This window comes from Phacochoerus africanus, chromosome 3 (assembly GCF_016906955.1).
Source record: "Phacochoerus africanus isolate WHEZ1 chromosome 3, ROS_Pafr_v1, whole genome shotgun sequence".
In the NCBI taxonomy this organism is placed as follows: Eukaryota; Metazoa; Chordata; class Mammalia; order Artiodactyla; family Suidae; genus Phacochoerus; species Phacochoerus africanus.
In genome coordinates, this window is record NC_062546.1 from 181,421,544 (window position 1) to 181,442,939 (window position 21,396).

Genomic DNA, 21,396 nt, shown 5'->3' on the forward strand with positions numbered 1-21,396 from the left:
GCAATTATTTATGATGTTTATTTGCTATTTTAACTTTTTTCTTAATTATGGTAGAAATGTCATATTTGTAATATACTGCTTTAATTTTCACAAAAAGGTAAATATTGCTGCTTTTAATCAGTAAAATCTGGCAATATATAATTACTAAAATGTGGGTAGTGCAGTTACTACAACTTTATTGTAATGTTTAGGTTTTAAATCAAGAGCCTAGAATGAACCCCCCTGAAAATCCCTTACGTTGTCCAGTTTGTGTGGGATGTATGTGTGGTGTTGTATATACATTACTGGTTCTCAATAAATCCCACACAACTATGTAGTTGTTCCTTTAGCATTTAAACCTATTACTGTTCAGTTGATTAGGAGTTGGCTTCTAGTTATGTCATGTTTTAAGAATTCTTTTCCCCAAACAAGATTAAGTAAAACACAGGAATGTCGTTAACTTCTATAAATCTAACTTTTAGGAGTTTCTGTTGTGGCTCAGTGGTAATGAACCTGACTAGTAGCCATGAAAATGTGGGTTCAATCCATGGCCTTGCTCAGTGGGTTAAGGATCCAGTGTTGCCATGAGCTGTGGTGTAGTCTGCAGATGCAGCTCAGATCCAGTGTTGCTGTGGCTGTGGCGTAGGCTGGCAGCTGCAGCTCTGATTCGACCCTTAGCCTGGGAACTTCCATATGCTGTAGGTGTGGCCCTAAAAATGGAAAAAAAAAAAAATCTAACGTTTACTGTGTTGCAGTATGCTAAATTTGACCTCTGTCTATGCAGAGATTTATTTACTGTGTTATCAAGGAGGCAACCTACCAAGTGAATACTTAAATTTTATAGCCAGATTTAGTATGATATTTATTAAATATGAAGGATTTAAAAATATTTAAGATGAAGCCTTAGGCTTGTTAGTCATGAATGTACTTTGTATCATTTTTATTAGTACATTATGTTCTCATGCTTAATCTCATTTACTTCTCCAGACAGCTATGTGTAGCAGGAAGCCACTATCACATCTCCACTATATGGATGAGGAAATGGGTTTAGCTAGAGAGGTTAGGATACCGGCCAGTCACAGACTGTAAGTGGCAGAGTCAGCCCAGGCCAGGCTGATTTCCCTTGTTTTTATGTCCTGTGTCTTGGGTGCCATCATGAGAGAAAAATAACCCTTAATCTTGACACCATTTATATGTTTACGGAAATTCTGCAAAACTACTTGTCATTTGTGGCAGTAGTTCTTAAACTATTGGCATATAAACAAATCTTATGAAAGTCTATGCAATTTCTCCCTGAAATACGTACATATTCTCCATTTCCATATAGTATTTTGTGGATGTTATGGTAAATAAGACCATTAATATGATTTTATTGGTAGTAATTTCATTGGCAATTGTATTGATAGTACATTTTATTTTTAGCTCCTAATAGTTATCACAATCTTTTCTTCCATCTGAATGTTTTCAGTCTTAGACTAAGGGTGAGTGAAGGCTATTTGTTTAACACACACACGCACACACACACACACGCACACACACACGCACACATACACATATACGCACACACATCAAAACAAAACAAAAAAATCTTATGTTGGGAAAAGCAGTTTTTACTGAAGAATATATTTCTGGAGTTCATAGATTGATTCCTATTTAATAGTGTTTTAAAGTGAATTTAAAATCATCTTGGATATTTTTATATGGATGGTAGAAATTTTGTGTGATAAATAATTTTTTAATATCCTGTTATATATGATAAAGGTAGTATATGTTATGTTGTTATGTTTTGATTTGTACTTATTTTATCACATTACTTTATTTACATAACATTTAATTTAGAAGACTACATATCTCTTTCTTACTGAAATAATTTTAGTGATTTTTTTTCTGCATAAAATAAAGCAAGTTCCTAAAAAACAATTTTATGGCCAGAAAATCTTTATGGTCCAATACTTTAGTTAATTCTTATGTCTTCTCTTCTGAGAAAAGTATAAATCACATCCCAGATCTGGCTAGAAAAGTGATTTTATGATGAAATGGTTATCTATCTATTCTTTTATAAATTGTAGCAAATACCATTTGATATTTATTATCTTAACCTTTTGGATATTCTGCAGGGGTTCTTTGGCTATTTTTGATATCAATGAGATATATAACACAAAAACATATGACATATAACATATGACAGTGTATAATATATTAAGAAAGTTAATATTTTTAATATGAAAGTGCTGAAAATTAAGTTATTAAACTAATGTTTAGCTCATTTATAGCAAGCTTTGTAGGGATTTCTTTGTTAATAACTATTACTCAAAATGTTTTTCTAGACTCTGGATGTTTTTGATTTAACTTTTTTTTGCCGAATGCATTTTATTTTTTAATTTTTTTAATAATGATTTTTATTTTTTCTCTTATACTTGGTTTATAGTGTTCTGTCAATTTCTACTGTACAGCAAAGTGACCACACACACACACACACATATACATACATTCTTTTTCTCACATTATCCTCCATCATGCTCCATCATAATTGACTAGATCTAGTTCCCAGTGCTATACAGCAGAATCTCATTGCTTATCCATTCCAAAGGCAATAGTTTGCATCTATTAACCCCAGATTCCCTGTCCATCTTACTCCTTCCCCCTGCCCCTGGGCAACCACAAGTCTGTTCTTAAAATCCATGAGTTTCTTTTCTGTGGAAAGCTTCATTTGTGCCATATATTAGATTTGAGATATAAATTATACAGTATTTGTCTTTCTCTTTCTGACTTACTTCAGTTAGTATGAGAGTCTCTAGTTCTATCCATCTTGCTGCAAATGTCATTATTTTGTTCTTTTTTATGGCTGAGTCGTATTCCATTGTGTATGTATACCACATCTTCTTAATGGATTTAACTTTCTTAATTTTTACATATAATGATTAAAATTATAATTATTTATTGATTTAGGTATGATTTTCTTACATTCCTTCTTATTTCACTGAGAAAATAGAAATTCCACAACTCTTGCCTCTTCTCTACCAAGCTGCCACCTTGTTCTCAGCCTTCTCCATCTCCTGTCACAGAGGCTGAGCTGTTTACACTGTCTTCTGAGGCCAGCTCTCCTCTCCTGGATCCCAGTTCCTCTTGCCTACACAACAACATTACTCCTGCACTTGTCCCCTCTCTTGCTTGCACTGCAAATGTTTTGCCTTTCTGCTGGATTATTCCATAAGTATAAAGATGTAAAATCAAGTGTCATATATTAAAAAAAAAAAAAAAAGAGGACATCAAACACCCTGGGCTCCACTTTCTCTTCTAGGTAAATCTTGATTTCCTGGGCTCTGCCTTACAGCATGTCTCCTTGAAAGAGTTTGTTTCCACTTCTTCATTTTCCTACTCTCTCCTTCCTACTCTAGTTTCGATTTCATCTCCATGATTCTACTGAAACTTTTTTCAGTGACTTCACATTGCCAAATTCAGTGACTAATCCTTTGTACTCCTTTTAGTCATTCTCCTTGCATATTTGTCACTGTCGTTCACTTCTTATTTCTTCACTTGGCCTCTGAGCCACAGTGCTCTCCTCTTCTTTCACTACTTTAGTGCACCCTCTTTCTTAGTCTGTATTTGGTAATATTTCCTTCTCTTCCCAGCCTTGAAACAGTCCTAGGACTGACTGACTTCTCTCTTTACATTCACTTCCTAACTGGTCTCATCCAGTCTTGTGACCCTAAAAAAGGATCTATTTACTGACGATCTCCAAATTTAAATTGCATGACCTGACTTTTTCCCTAAACCCTGGACATGTACTTAACAATGTTCATTTTTACTTAATTGCCCAGCAGGCATCTTGCATTTAACATGGATAGAAACAGTTTCTTGATTCGTCTAGCCATCCAGTTCTTACTATATTTGTCCCCATTTCATTAAATGGATATCTGTTGCTCAGCCAAAATCTTGGAGTCATCTTTGACTTTCTCTTTTAAGCCAAACCCTGACATCTGATCTGTTAGAGAATCCTGTTGGCTCCATCTTTACAGCATGTCCAGAAAGGACCTGTTTCTCACAGTCTTTACTGCTAGAAACTTTAAGTCACCAGTGTCTCTCTCCTGAACTATTGCATCCATCTCCTAACCAGACTCTCTTTCTACTCTTAATTCTTTAGAGTTAGTTTCTTTAAAGAGATGCCAGATTAATCCTTTTAAAACATAAATTTGATCAGTATCACTTGTGTTTCAAAACCTTCCAAGGACTTCAGTCTGATTTAAGTAAAATCACATTCCTCTCTTTGGCTCCCTGCTAACTTCCATACCTACCTCTCACCACTCTCTTTTCTGCCCACTTAGTTGGCTCCATTTCCAAATACTCCCCATGTACTGACTTTTTGCTGTATGCGGTACATGTCAAGCACTTCCTTGTCTCAGGGCCTTAACTTATCTGTTAGCTAGGAATGTACTTTCCCGTATTTCCATGTGGCTTGATCCCTCATTTCCTTCAGTTTCTTGCTCACATATTATGTTGTCAGTCCTATTTTCTCTGGCCACCTTATGTAAAATAGTACTAATAATCTCATCACTGTATTTCGGTCTGTTTCTCTTACCCCGCTTTATTTTACTTCATAGAATGGAAATTCCATTACATAGGTAGGGACTTGGACATTTTTGTTAATTTGTCCAGTGTCTGGAACATAGGAGATGTTCAGGTATATTTTATGCACACCATCATGATATGCGTCCCTATAATTCATTACTATTTTAAATATGTATTATGAATATTATTTTAATTTATAAAAGTAATATTGCAAGTTATTACTATAAATTTTCCTTAGGAATTAACTTTTTAAAGTGTACATAAATTAAGCCAATGTATTAAAAGGAAACAGCATAACATTTTTTGTTTGAACTTTTGTCCTAGGTATGAGTTAATGCAGAAGGGAATAACTGAACTTAGAGATGCTGGGAATGTTCCAGATGTCTACACTCAGAATATGCTTTTAGAAAATGAGAACAAAATTTTGAAGAAGGACTTGAAGCACTATAAACAGGCAGCTGAGTATGTCATTTTTTTAAAATGATTTTTTTTCTTTTTCTTTTGGACTAAATAAAAGTAAGGCATTGAATGAGCTATTATGTGGATGAACTCATGTTCCAGAGCATTAGTTCTAGATAACTCAGTTATATTTCCATTCTCATTGGAAAGAATGTGAAAGGCTTTACTAGCAAATTAATCGAACAGATGACCAGAACATTCACAATTGCAACTAGCCAACAAGAGTGGAATACAGAAAGTTGTGTAGCAGGTTGTTAATTTATGTAACGTTTGCTTCCTCATGTATTTTGATAATCATTTCATAGCTTGTGGAAATCTTCTCCTATGAAGAAAAGCTGATTTCTGAAATAATACAATTATACAAAGCATAAAGGAAGGAAGGTGCTAGTGTGTTCTTAGCAGAGGAATTTCAGTGTTCGAAAGCTCCCTAAAGAAAAATGTTATTTTTTAATTTCCTAGCATGCTTTTATGTACAGAGGAAAAATTTAACAGAAACCAAATTTCTCCATATGTTTCTTTCTTTCCAAAGTTATGAAAGACATGACATTTTTGGCAAATGAATTTAGATAAATGAGCAGTGTTATTCTAGCAAAGACAAATATGAGAATGTGTTGACTTGGGGTGCATCTCCTGATCTAAGACAATGTTAGACGAAAAATGAATGCTTAGATATGGAGTAGAGACAGTTCATTAGTTTTTATTAAACATTTCAAGAGGGACTTTCGCTATTAAAGGATCATATTAAAACAAAATTATATAAGCAGAACCACCTTATAGAAACACAGTATTTCAGGATCTTCATAAAAAAGTTTCATGTAAAGAAACAACATTGTATTACAAAGTGAAAGAAGCATTTAAAATAAGCGCCTACTTTTAAAAGGTGGTGTAAATAAAAGGCAATTTGTATGATCATTATTAACTTATTGTATGAACTTTCAGGAATGTTTTTTTGCAAGTTAATATAATTGCGTAGTATCTATGGATGCACTCTTTGAAATTTTACATTTTAGATAGAAGTGTATGATGATCCTCAGAAAGATGTTACTAGAACCAGCATTCTCTCTGTTGTCGGTTCCATTTCTCAGAAGTGATTTGCACTGTTAGCCCTGATTCTTACTGTGATTGTGTATAGACACCTAATGGATGCATTAGAAGTTTGACCCAGCAAATTTTTCACAGTGCTGGCTTGCATACTATTTCAGTTCCTGATCTACTTTGGATTATTGTTTAAGTTTGCCAATTTCTTTTGAATAAAGCCTTTTTCTGCAATGAGTTTTGCTCCAGTGATGTTAATTAATCATTTTTATTACTGCTTATTTATTGCATATTATATTTAATAACTATAATTAAAACCATAAAAACTATTACCAATGCAAACTATTAAATTGATATAAAGAGAAATCATGATTAAAATATATCACTCAAATGAACTCTATATCCTGTTCATGTTTACTAAAAGATCAGATTACTACTTTTTTTTTTTTTTTTGCTTTTTAGGGCTGCTCCCATGGCATATGGGGGTTCCTAGACTAGGGGTCTAATTGGAGCTAAAGCTGCCAGCCTACACCACAGCCACAGGCACACCAGATCCAAGCCGCATTTGCGACCTACACCACACTCACGGCAGCGCCAGATCCTTAACCCATTGGCGAGGCCAGGTATCAAACCCACAACCTCATGGTTCCTAGTTGGATTTGTTTCTGCTGTGCCAGGATGGGAACTCCACTAAATGTTTATAATATTTACTATACTTACTAAAATACAATTTTAATTTCAATGTACTTATGGTTATTTCTCAAATCTTTCATGCTCAATGTTAAGATAACTTACACAGATTAGAAAAGGAAAATATTTACTTTAATCTAGCTCACCTAGAAAATTTGAAGGAAAGCTGCTTGACCCTTAATAGATGCTTAATATTTATATCATCGAATGAATATTAAGCACATTGTGCTTCACAGTAGCTTTTGGTGAAATGTGTCCTGTGGCGTAATTTTGTTGGATACATTCTCAAAAAATAGCGAATGAAGTTTTGTAAAAAATTCCCAAAACAACTGCTGTCTTGCTACAAGTTTGCCCCAAATGGTAATTTTTCATCACACAGGTTTTTCTGTTTGACCTGTGATGATATTTTCCCAGTAGGAATCAGAGATAAAGGTGGGATTCCCTTTATGGAATGTATATTAAAGTTTTCTTTTTTTTGTATTAAGACTATTTCTTAAAGCAAGGTGAGTGTAGATGTTAAATAATTTTCTAATAATATTTAATATATGAGAGGAGTCAGGTTATATATGTGTTATGTATTATCTTGATTAAACTGATAGCAATCAGTGATTCTCTAGAGAAATCAGTGAAATCAAATAGCTATAAGCTTAATATTTATTTAGGGGAGATTTGCCATGGAAAGAGTACAGAACTTAAAGTTCAAACACCTAGTTGCCAATATTTTGCTACATATTAATGCATTTTTCTTATTGTTATACTGGGAATAGTTATGCATAATATTATTAATTCCTAAGGAGTGATGTGATAATTAAACAAGACAATCTATAATAAAGAGCTGTGTAAATCACAAAGTGCTTTGAAAATGTCAGCTATTATTTTCAATATCCTTAAATCTTTCATCTTAGGTTTTTAAAAATTATCACATCATTAATATTTTTGAAATTAAGCAATAATGAAGCATAAAGGAAGAAATGAAAAGGGAAAATATTTCACTCTAAAATATCATTTGAATTGCTATAATTAAAAAAGAAATCGTCTTTTTCTCTGCTATAAGCAATGCCATTTTTAAAACAGAGATTTTCCCTATATTTGCTGCAGATATAGATTATATTCTAAATTATCAAATTTGGTGTATAGTGAATCTGTATGTATGATGATGGTTATTAACCATACTTACTGTGATCATTTTGTAGTATGTACAAATATCCAATCAGTATGTTGTATACCCAAAACTAATATAATAGTACATGTTAATTATACCTTGATTTAAAAGTTTGGAAGAAAACTGGAAAATTTCTTTATAGATGTTTTTAAGGGAAGTAGCATTATTAAAAAGATTTATAGTTACATTGACTATGTTACATGCTAGATACTGGAGAGGAATGATCTGGGTGGTAGTTTGACATTCTTTCTTGGAAAATTAAATTATAACTCTACTTTTCAATAACCAATTTTTATTTTAAATTCAGAGTTCTAGAATTTAAGTGACCTCTCTCACATTTGCAGAGAACTATTAGTTGAATGAGGACTGAAAACATCACTTAGGTTTATGATGTCTTTAATAGTTAAGACACTACTTCATAAACTTTATTTTATTTGGAAGTTGACATGCCACAATATGCACTTCAGTCTGAGGTACATAAAAACAGTTGAGTTTTATTAACTAGAAACCTGTTTGTTTGATTTTGTTCTGTACCTTGACTAGCATTTTATGTCTTCTACTAGTGTACACATTGCCAATACTCTGTTGGGTGTCTTACTCATAAAAGCATCATTGTGCTTAGTCTCTTAACGTTCCATAGTCCAGCTTTTACCCCACCTCTTCTACTCAATGTATTATTTTTCATTCTTCTCCTCCCTCAGGTTCTTTGAGAACATGCTGTTCTGCCTCTACTTCTACCTTGTAGCAGGCTTCTCTTCACACCGTTTAAGCTCTCTAAGGGTATACTGTCCAATAAGACAGCCACTCAGTCAATAAGAGAGCCACTAACTACATGTAGATGTTGACAGATGTAAGATGTTGAGTCAGGTGGTGGTAGGCGCCATGAAGAAAATTAGCATGAGTAAGGGAGACAGAGGTACATGAGACCTGTTTTATACAGGATGGTAAGGGAAGTCCTCTCAGATATCTGAAGAAATTGAGAGAGAAGGCCATGTGTAAACTTGGGAAAAGGGAATTCTGGGCAGAGGGAAAGGAAGTACAGAGAGCCTGTGCTGGGGACAGCTTGGCTTGTTAGAGGATGAGCAAGGAGACCATAGTGACTAGAAACAGGGATAAGTGGTAGAAGCCTTTGTTATAACTTAATTTTTTTTCTTCTGAGTGGGATGTGAGACTAATCGGTAGTCTTGAGGAGAAGCATAATGTGAGGTGGCTACTGTGTGGAAAATAGATTGGATGGCGGGACATAGTGGAGAGGGGAGAACATATCTTGCATAGCCTTCTTATAAGTTGATGTATATGGTTACAAGATAGTAATGATGAAGTCTAACTCCTTAGAGAACTGTTAGCTACTTGAAGGACAACATCTGGCGTTACCAAATTCTGCATTGCTTACTAATTCCACTCAAACTTTGGTTCAGAGCAGGTATTGATATCAGATTAAGTATTATGAAGAGAGCAACACAAATACATGCTGTCTGCTGTCTATTAGATAGAGGACTAGGATTATCTTTCAGTTTTTCATGTGGAGTGGAGTGGTATTATCTATCCTTGAGGGAATCATTTTACAAGTATTTTTTTTAAAAATGATTTTTATTTTTTCCATTATAGCTGATTTACAGGTTCTGTCTGTCAGTTTCTACTGCACAGCAAGATGACCCAGTCACACATACATGTATACATTCTTTTTTTCTCATATTAATATTTAGCACAATATGCATCACATGGTAAGTACTCAGTGAGGATTAAATCAGTATTCTATATTACAGCAGTGTTTTTTCTCCCCCTCATAACACTCACTAGAGTTTATGGATATATATGTATATGTTTTATTTCCTTCATTTTCTGTACATTCCTATAAACTTGGTGTAGGAAAAGATTGTGCATGTCTTAACCATCACAGTATAATGAGCATTGTACCTAGCACATAGTTATTAAGTGGGTGAAATAGCTTTATCATCTTCATCAATCTTATTATTATCTACAGCAGGAACATTGAATAAACAGCCAAGAGTGGTGTTTCTTCCATAAGGGAGATACAAGGCAATTTATTTATTTGTTTACATATATTAACTTTTAAATTCTAAACAAATATCAAGCCTATAGAAAGTAAAAAAAAAAATAGAATAATGAACCTCATGGGGCTGTCAAACAGTATTAACACTCATCAGTTTCATGCCATTTTTATTTCATTTCATCCTTCATTAAATTTCTTTGGTATTTTTTTGTTGAAAATCAATTGACTCTGTATTTGTGGGTCTGTTTCTATATTCCATTACATTCATCTATTTGTTTATCCTTATGCTAATACCACACTCTTGATTATTGTAGGTTTAATTAAGTTCTTAAATTTAGGTAAATTTAGTCTTCTAGCGTTGTTTTTCTTTTTGAGAGATAGTTTGGCTGTTGTAGATCCTTTTTATTTTTCCTATAAATTTTATTTATTTATTTATTTATTTATTTTTTGACTTTTTGCTATTTCTTGGGCTGCTCCCGCGGCATATGGAGGTTCCCAGGCTAGGGGTCTAATCGGAGCTGTAGTCTCCGGCCTACGCCAGAGCCATAGCAACGCAGGCTCGGAGCCTCATCTGCAATCTACACCACAGCTCATGGCAATCCGGATCGTTAACCCACCGAGCAAGCGCAGGGACCGAACCCGCAACCTCATGGTTCCTAGTCGGATTCGTTAACCACTGAGCCACGATGGGAACTCCCATTTATTTATTTTCCTATAAAATTTAGATTCACTTTGTCAATTTCTATAGAAAGACAAGGATGGGATTAAAATAAGATGGAGTTGAATCTGTTATAATTTGGGAAGAATGTGTTTATACATATATTTATATGTATATATTTTTGGGGGGTTTACGTGTTCATGTTTTAGTCTTCTATTTTATGGTATCTATCTCTTTTTGTTAGGTTATTTTTAATTGTGTGTATTTATGAAGAAGCTTCAAATTTGTGCCTTTTACCTCTAATTACCCAATTTCCCCCCTTTTTGGTTACACTGTGAGTTCCGTGTAATAGGGACTTGTCTTGTGCTCAGTATATCCCCAGGGCCTATAGCTGTGCCTGACAAATGGAAGGGGCTTAAGTGAAAGTGTGCTCTTAACATTTTTGCTCTTTAGTTAAGCTTTTAATAATTTTTTAGAATAGTTAATTGATGATTTTTGCCCCTTTTATAGTATTCCTTACGAGTAGGCATATTTTCCTTTCATAATGGGAATTTAAATAACTTTAAAGCTAAGCCTTGCCCCATTTAGAGTACTGTCTTCCTTTGCTGGGCTTTTGCATTAAGGAAATGTAATGCAGACCAGAAAAGTTTTAGTGAGAGTAGTGAGGATTTGTCAGGAAATGATACTGACTGGGATTACTAAATAGAAGATTAAAATGTACCATTTTAAAAATAATGAAATAGTTGATTTTATCTTCCACCAGAAAATATAGACAGAAAGAAAATTAAATGACAATTAATATTGAGAAAAAATTCAGTACTTTACTAATGGGCCCTAATTTCACTTACAAAATTCACTTCTATAAAGAGGTCAAAGAGACCCAGCTTTCTGAAGACCCATTTAATTTAATGACTTTCAGAAACACACACTGTGAAAATAAAGATAATAAGGAGGCTCATAAAATTTCATGCTTTAGTGTTTAGGTAATTGCTTGTTAAATTAAGAAGGTATCTTTTTTTTTAGACGGGTATTTCTCTTTCTTTTTTGGTTAAGAATATCATGAAAGTTTGCCTCTAATCTGGTTGAATGCCTGGCTATCCTACAGTTATTCCAATATTAATTTTAGTAGATTAAACTAATTCATTTATAACTAATCAAAGGTAATGAAATAGTAATTATATAGTACTGCTATCAGGAATTACTTTGATTTAGGTTTGCACATGCAAAGAATACATGACAAAGATGGCCTTCTTTGGGGCATGTGAACAGGAATAAGTATTTATGTACTACCTTTTGATAAATTATAATAACTCAGTAAATCTATTATTAAATGGTCACTTGAAAATACTTAGTTAAAACTGCTCAGTTAATAAAAATTATTTTACTTGGGTCATTTAGTTAAAAATGTCTTTAGAGTACACTATTAAATTATATTTATATATAAAACATGGAGTTTTGGGGACGGTGCTTTTATAGTTTGATAAAAATATGATTATCTTGCTATTTTATAATTTAATTATAGAGTTTGATATGCTGCTTTCCTGAAATGGGAAGTAGTCATTCTGCTGTCCCATTAAGGAAAAACATTTAAAAAGTGTTTTCTTTATGATATACAAATCTAAATAGAATGTTTCACTGAATAACTCCTATTTCATTGTACTTGAAATAGAATTTCTATATTTGATGTTTTTCTTGATAAAAGTTTTTTAACCCAAAGATGCTCTACTAATATAATGGGAAAATACTATATAGTTTAAATATAAATTGCTTGTATGAATATGTTGAACTTTATTTTTTAGTACAACTTTTATTTTCCTTTTATTAAGCAGATGGGCAGCAAGCAGGATGATCATAATAGGAGAAGCAGCACCATGAAATGAATTTAAATTGTTTTACTGAGTAGACTTCATTTGTGCAAACAAAGTCCCTGAAAACCAATTTAATGGTCAGAAAAACTTTAAGGTCTAATATTTCGATCAAATCCTATGCTTTCTTTCCTGGGATGAGTACAAATAGGCCTCTAAATGTATATTTAAAAAGTGAGTTGATGCAGGGCTACACATTTGTGGTTCTGCTTAAGAAAATTTGTGGTGTGATTTTTCTGAGATTTTTTTAAGCCTACTATGGGTTTACATTTCAGATGAGATAAATAAACATAAGCTCATTACATGATTCATCAAGTTGTTGAAAATGGGACAGTTTCAGTAGACTCAATAGATGTTCACAAAGTTTAAATTACTTTATAAAGACATACAGTTTTACAATTAATCATGTACCCTGATATTTTTGGTCCATTAGAGGATATTTAGCTATTGGTATGCCCCCTATTTTAGGTAGATAAATGTAGCTATTAGAAGAATTGGATGTGTTTACTATATTAAATAGTAATAGTAATATGATGATGATTACAGTCATTATTTTCATTATTTTCTGTGTGCAAGACAGTAAATAAGCCACTTTACATGCTTTTCTTCTAAATGAATGAGAATTCAGGTGATGTTCTTGTCCTTTCACAGCAAAATGTCACCTTAGCCATTTATCTTTTTCAGTTACTCTGCTTAAACTCTCTCCTCCTTTTCACTCACTACTCATTAGGCGTATTGTGGTGGCGCAGGGGTTCTCTTCTTTTTGGCCCATCTTCATTCACACACACAGAATTAAAACCTGGAAAGAATAAAAATAACTGTTTCTTTGTCTAGTAGTTGGATATTCTGCAGATGATTTTTCAAGTCTGAGTATTTTAATCTACATTTTCTTGTGCCTTCAAGATTGTTGGCATGGAAATGAAGTTAAGAGTTAGATTTTTAGGCCATGAAATACTGTTACACGCTGCTTGTTTACTTGTGATTATGACTACAACATTGACAGTAGAATGAAGAACAATATAGGTCATCCAAAATAAGGAGGAGGTGATAGGGGAGAAAGAAAGAAAGTTGGAAAAATGGATGACACTTTCACCATATGCCACGAGGGACTTGATCTTGCCGCCACGTCTCACTGATCATAACATGCCCCAAACTACTTTGGCAGCCCTCCAGCCATCATTTCTAGTGATTGCTCTGATATAGCTCCTAAAGCAGATATCTTTGCATGCACTTATTTTATATAAATCTGAATTTTGAAATACGAGAGGCAGATGTATTCCATTCTGATCCTTGGGGGATGTCAGTACTCTAATTCAGTCCAGCCATTTTTCACAGTGTGAGAATCTCAGTGCAATAGCACTTTGTCAGTTAACTAAGACTGCTAGATAACCTACTTTTACATAAGAAATTATATTTTACATCATTATATTTAAACTAACTTACAGTGGTAGGTGAAACGTTCTCATTAATTTTTCACATACAGCCTGGGCTTAGAATACTCTTGCTTGCTTTGTGCCAGACTACTCATTTTGCTTTGTGCAGAAAATATATCCAGTTGAAGAATGATTCTGTATCACAACACTGATATTGAAGACCTTCCTCATTAAGTTACCAGTTATTCTAGTTATGTGATCTCTGGGCGATAAATATTTCTCACATGCATTACCAGAATAAAATCTTGGTTTTTCTAGAACTTATATGCTTGCTTTCTTACAATGATCAGAAACTGAGTAACCCACTTAACCATATATTCAAGCAAGTTGAGAATTAAATTTTGTAGTCTTTTCCTTTATTTGTGATTATTTTGAATTATCCTATTTTATTTGTATTTCACTTTTGTAAAATATTATATTTAAAAACAGATCAATTGAAAATTATTGTGCAGCATACTTTAATTTTACTTTATTTAAATTAAATGTAAATGAATGGTATTTCTAAAAGTGTGGGTTTTAGCCTGTTTATCCCTCACCTCCATATATATTAATGTTGGTTAGGGTATTTCAATGAGTTATAATGGAATCTTTGCTTTTCGTTATCTTTTGAATTGTTCAGTACTGGATTTGAACTGATAAGTAAGTCGTTATTTTCAGGAAGGAATTTGCAGTGATTTTTAAAGTTATTATTTTTATTTTTCAGCAAGGCTAGAGAAGATCTACTGAAAACTCAGAAAGAACGTGATTTTCATCGAATGCACCACAAGCGAGTAGTCCAGGAGAAAAACAAATTAATTAATGACCTCAAAGGGTAAGCTTCTAATCTTTATTGGCTATTTAATTTGTGTTAAGCAACTAAGTTGTGGCAGATGGCTCTAGGTAAATTTATTCATTCAACATTTATTGAGCATCTGTTGTTTGCCAGGCACTATATATTGTGTGTTTGAAATACAAAGATGAGTAAATTTAGGTCCTTGCTATCAAGGTTCCCCGAGACTGTTAAGATCTGTGATGGGAAATTATATTTTTAACAGAATCAGGAAGTGGAGTCAGCATCCTGTGCAAAGACACCAAGTTGTTGAAGGAATATGACATGTTCCCTGAATTGTAAGCATGGAGAACAAAGTGCTGAGTGGCTTGACAAAGGACAGGTGTAGGGAACATATACTGAATGACCTTGAATTTATGTTAAGGCTCTTATAAATTATTCTAATGATATGCAAATTAACTTCCCTCTTCTCTTTCCCTGCACCTGACTACCCTCCTCACCAAAAAACAGCAATAAAGGAATTTATAATCTCTAACTGAAATTCAATTCTCCTTTGCTTGGTCTAGGGTAGTGCTATCCAATAGAACTTTCTTGACATTATAAATATTTTATATCTGCAGTGTCCCATATGATAGCCACTAGTCACTTCCTCTTTTAAGCACTTTCAGTGTGGTCAGTACAATTGAGGAATTAGATTGCTGATTTTATTTAAATTTAATTTGTTAAACTTTAAATAGGCACATTTGGCTAGTGGCTACTATATTGAACAACACAGCTTAGGGATGGTCATGATAATTGTATTTTGTAGGTTGATTATAGTCATTTTGGCGATTATGATTTCTTATTCACAGGCTGTCCCTTGAAGTTTCAGATTCAGTGTACTTTCAAACTTAGCAATATATTAATTGCTAGAGCTTTTCTGATTTTTCTTAAATTTCTGTAGAAATAAAACATTAGTTTAAAAGAGATTACATTAACTTGAAAAAGAAAAGGCCTGAGAGTGTTTATTCATTGACTTTAATCAGTTCTTTTAGTCTCATATTTTGGTCTAATTCTTGTTGTTCATAAAGTTGTTTCAAGTCCAGAGAAATTCAGAAAAAAATTGTTCAGAAAGATTTGTTTTCTTCTTAACAGAAACATTAACTGAGAAGTAGTATAATGTAATGGAAAGAACTTGAATTGTGGTCTCAAACACTGGAAGCCTGGCTCTACCACTTACCTTTCTTTGTGTACTCACTGAAATTCTATTTTTTATCTGTAAAAATGATGATAATGAAAGTACCTAATAGAGTATCTGAAACATAAGATATAGTAAATACTTTGGATGTAATCTATGTGTTAAATATGTACTATTTCATGTAGATTTTCCTTTTGCATTTTTACAGGGTCTATTTTTAGAATTCTATATGATATTTTATTTTAAAAATATATTCTTTTATATTTGGGAATTACTGTGCTCTCAGGACAATAAAGAGGTCTGTGGATCCTCTGAAATCACATAGAAGTCCTATAAAGGTAGCTAAGCTTTTTCTTATCTAAAGATAACTAATTGCTTTGCCTTCATCATGGTGAGGTACCCATTTGCCCAGAGGAATACTCAAAGGTATTTTAGTAGTTGTGTGTGTGTGTGTATTTACACATACAGCACATACATGAGTTCGAACCACAGCACATTCTTCATGGGAAAGATTCCAGGTTTGACTCTGTTCCCACTCTCTGTGCTGATACAAGCAGGCCTCAGTACTTCAGTTACTTGTATTGATGACTGTCTCAAAGCCCCTTTGTATCCAGTTGTGGCAGCTAAAATATAGTTGTTTCTTTAGTTGTTTTTTTAACACTCTAGGCTATAAAAACATGTCATGCTTGTTAAATTTCTTAGTATGCTTAAAGGGAATACTATTAAATTTCATGTAAAAATTTAGCATTTTCAGATTATACTTTTTGTAAGCCCTAGGAGTCTCAGTGAAGAAACCCACATTACTTTGGAATATAACTCCACTTAGTGTATATTCAGATAGCCTTTATTTCCATATTTAATCATTAAGAATATGTATCCATTTAATCATGTGGATGAATCACTAATGTATTTTTTCCTAAGGTCCTAAAACAAAATTTCAGTGATGGCCTGAGAGTTGCAAAAATAGTAGTCATGAAGTTAATCAGTCACCAGTTGTGCCACTGCATACTAAATCAACTAGAGAGGAGTGTTTTTGATTCTAGGTTGTTAGGGTCTGAGTTCTCTATGTCATTTTTTTAATATTTCAATTATGTATCTATATTTCCTTTTATCATAAACCACAGAAAGTCAGCCTTAGCTTTTTCTCTAAATTGTTCATCTAAGTTATAATTAGATGACTTTACCTGTAAATTTTATAGTATTTCGCATTTAACATGAGTGTCTTATTATGAGTGTACATATTTTCAGTTTTTCATATAAAAATTACAATTTATAAGTAAGTGGATGAATTATGAAGTACTTATGGAATTTATAAAAGATATACTTTCAATCTAATTAAATAGAGGGGTCCCTGAACTCTTGATATGACATATGTAGGAATTCTGACCAACTATGATGGAAAAAAACCACTGTGTACACTAAGCATTCATTTAAGACCCTTAATAAACGACTCCATAGGAACATAGCTATTCTAGTCCTAAAGAAGGAATTTAGACTTGGCCCTAAAAAAGCTTAAATGGAAATGTTGAAAGGCCTCTGCAACAACTTGCATTACACCTGAAGTGTTAGCTCTTTCTAGGGCTTCAGGGCCACCTCTGCAAGCACATAGGGCCTAAGGAGAAGGGCTATAGAAAAACATTGTCAGGCACATCCTGAGACCTAGAGAAAAAGGTCATCTCATATTGATGAGTCAAGTCATCAGGAACATATAATATGCATTATTCGAATAAGACTTGAAACTCTATGAAGCAAAACTTGATAAGGTGGAAAGGAAAAATAGATTTCTCCACACTTATACCTAGAGATTTTAACATTCCTCTTTTAGCAGTTATTAGAAAAATAGCAGAAATTCTCAAGTATACAGAACAAGACATAAATTAATTGAGCATATTTGACATTTCTTGAATTACCTTTGGACTTGTCAAGTGTATATGGAATGTTCACCAAAATAAGTCATAAATCAAGTCTCTATATATTTCAAAAGATTATATCTGTATAAGGTATATCTGACCACAACCAAATTAAATTAAAAATCAATGACAAAAAGCTCAGGAAAATTTACAAACACCAGGAAATTAAGTAACATACTTCTAAATAATCCATGGATCAAAGAAGGAAATGAGAAAATAATTTGAACTTAATGATTTAAAAAGTAATTTTAAAATTTATAGGAGTTAGCCAAAGCAGTGCATAAAGTGAAATTGATAGCTTATATTAGAAAAGAAGAAAAATTTAAACCAATGATCTAACCTTATACTTTAGAAGCTCAAAAAAGAGCAAATTAAATACAGAGAAAGAAAAATGAAAATAAGTTAAGAGGCCAACAAACTAGCAAAGGTATAAACATAAAAAAAGTCAACAAAGGCATGTATTGGTTTTGGAAAATAAAACTGACAAAATTGATAATAAAATTGTCAAACCCTTGATAATAATAATTATCACCAAATGTTGGTAAGAATGTGGAGTAATCCAGCAAATTGCTTTGGAAATATAAATTATAACCCAACAATTTTATCTCCTAGGTCTTGTTTCTAAAAGAAATAAAAATATATATAACCAAAACATCTTATAAGACTTGTATAAGAATTTTCATAGAAACTTGATTCATAATAGCCCCAAACTGAAAACAACTCAGATATTAATCAGCATAATATTGGATAAACACAGTGCAGAATATACATACAAAGGAATGCTACTACTAATAAAAATGAATGAATTTTTGATACATACAGCAGAGAAGGATCTAAAGAAACATTATGCTAAGAGAGAAGCCAGTTTCAAAAGCAAACATATTCTATGATTCCAAATATATGAAGGTCTAGAATCTCCTGAAATGTTAGAAATACTCAGTATTTTTATAAAAATGTGGACTACCTGGGCATGCATGTTACTGAAAACTCTGAACTTAAGATCTGTATATTTTACATGATTTAAATTACACTTCAACAACAACAAAAAAATTAAAAAAAACTGCTTTGAAGGCATTTTCAAATAAAACATTCTTAAATGTTTACATCATATGTTGAGATGATATGAATGAGATGTCAAAATATTTTTATCCTTTTTTTCTTAATATGAGGTTATTCATTCTTGTTTTCAAGATCATTCTTCAGTTTATTTTGATGAATAACGCTCTTTCTGTTTAATCATCCATTGTTTGTAGCCCTTGTCTTTTTGAAAATTGTTTCCGAATTAAACTGTAATTTTGTTTTCTGTCAATGGATAGCAGCAGCTTTTGAGTGCATCCTGAGTACAGCAAAATGAAGTAGAGAACTGGTTAACTCAAAAGAACTGTGACTTTCTCACCTCCACCCAGGTTGCAGGGAAGTTGCACGCCAAATAACATTTCTTGCAATCCTTGGCTCTGTTGTGTTGACCTTTCTATGGTTATTCACTTTTTATTCCAGCGCAAAAAAAATAGAAAAAAAGGTTTAGATGTTAGATAGAAATCACTGATTTAACTCAATTACCCTTTAAGATGCCCTTTATTTTTCATAGGTTGAAGTTACATTATGCATCTTATGAACCAACTATAAGAGTGCTGCATGAGAAGCACCACGCTTTATTGAAGCAGAAAATGCTGACCTCCTTAGAAAGAGACAGAGCAATCAGACAGGTAAAGAGACCAGTAAAGCTACCTAAATGATTTTTAGCCATTTATTTTTTTAGAACATTGTTAGAAATATTGGGGGTTTTTTTCTGAGGTAAATTTTAAAAGATTTCCACCAATTGATACATTGTAAAAAAAGACTCTTTTGGAAATGTTCAGCAAAAGTATTTTATCCATCTTAAATCTACAAAAATTATTATTGAATTAAAATCAGTTAATTAAAATATAAATTTGGGGAAATTGTTAAAATGTAATTAGAGGAAAAACTATTGTTGTCAGACAGACTTGGGTTTAAATGCCAACTTCGACAGCTGTAAACCTGGACCTTACCTAAACAGTTTGAACTCAGATTTCTCATACCTAAAGTATAACCACAGTGACATATCTTTTAATATTGTTGTGGAACTTAGGTGAGATAATGAATAGAAAGTCCTTACAATTCCCCCCTTGATACACCTAGTCGTTGACTCAGTTTTCAGCCATTTTTGCTGTTGACAGCCTTTTCCATTCTCCCTGCCGGGTTTTAGTGTGGGCCTTGGTTTAGGGCAGTGATAAGCAACCTCTGGTATGGAATTGAAGAAAAATAAAATATTTATTGGCCATATTAAAAATATCTAACAGTTTACTAGAAAATATAAAACTGCTGCTCTGCTTAGCATTCTTTTATTGTCTTCTGGAGATTTTTAGTTTTGGCTAAATTTTCAGAAGCTACAAAAGCTTGCACAATGATTACAAAGCTTGAATGATTTTATTAAGACATGCTTTAATCAAGTGTATATTGTCTTGAGTGTAAGTTTGAACTACTAAATTGAAAACATCACTTGTCTCCTTTGTGCTTGAAATTTAATTTTGTATTGAATTGTTTTATTAGTAATGTTGCATAAAATGAGTTTAATAATTTACATTTATATGGCATTATATTGTCAAACCTTCAGAATTTCATCTCCTTGCTCCTTTTCATCTAACCTATCCACATAGCCCCCCCGCCCCCAACAACCACAGCCTAGAATACTGTGAGCTAGATCCAGGTTGCTCCTTCTTCTTCTCCTGCCACAGGTCCAGCTTAGATTTTGCTGCCCATCTTACCCTCCTTATCTTCCTGTTATCATGTTCATTCCCTATTACCTTTCTCCCAGGAGGAATACATCAGTGGCCTGGTGACCAATCAGACTGAGTTCCACTACTCAAGGATCTCAGGGCCTTCCAGCATCCACATTGGCAAGCGCCCATGCTCCTCTCCAGCGTGTTGCTTTCTACACCTGCAGTTTGTCTGTCACTGGATCTTCAACCCATCATCTATGTGATTAGGGTTATCGTCCTAGAATAGCCATAAATGTCCTTATCTCTAATACGAGGTTAGATCAAGAGCCATATTGATAGCATATTTGGGCCACATACAGTCTTTGGGTTTCAGATTGCTCTTCGCTGGTTAGTTAAAAGAGCTAAGGATTAGGAATGGTAGGTGCCAGTGCCCGCTGTGCTGCAGAATAGCCATGTGAACATTCAGATACTTTTGCATATATGTCTCTTTTCTCATCCATTAAGCAGAGATAAAATTACTCACATTATGATTGATAAATCTCTAAAATGTAAACATGTTTAAGATTTAAAATCATGCTATGAAAGAGGGTTCAATTTTACACACTGTTATCCAGGTGTGCAAAAAACTGTATCTTTATTATCTACAACTTATTTTATTTTGTTTTTGAATCCCTATTCCTGCTGAAGGCAGAAGAAAAAAATAACCCACTATTGAAGACTACCCATATCTTTCTGGGTTAAACAATATCTTTGAGTTTAGCACAGGATGATAGAAAACTCTATAACTGGTGGTTTAGCTAAAACATAACTATCAGTGCTAATTTTCTGTCCTCAAATGTCTTCTTGTCATTTTTCTCAGATGGTTCCTGGTATAAGAGACATTATATATCCACTGGCCTGAAGTCTATACTCTACCCCCTGGGCCTTAACTTTCT

At 33.2% G+C, this 21,396-nt stretch overlaps 1 protein-coding gene across 4 annotated transcripts in view; it reads left to right on the top strand.

Annotated features, from left to right (window-relative positions):
- The window catches only part of SPAG16 (sperm associated antigen 16), a 137,564-nt gene that overhangs the window by 22,541 nt on the left and 93,627 nt on the right, over positions 1-21,396 (top strand). For 3 of the 4 annotated variants that reach the window (XM_047773421.1, XM_047773424.1, XM_047773420.1), the window contains exons 5-7: positions 4,873-5,010; positions 14,568-14,675; positions 19,309-19,426. In XM_047773421.1, coding sequence (XP_047629377.1) covers positions 4,873-5,010; positions 14,568-14,675; positions 19,309-19,426 — 364 coding nt within the window. Of the gene's footprint in view, positions 1-4,872; positions 5,011-14,567; positions 14,676-19,308; positions 19,427-20,556; positions 21,044-21,396 lie in introns of those variants that run through there. The other variant, XM_047773423.1, reaches the window with a different exon arrangement.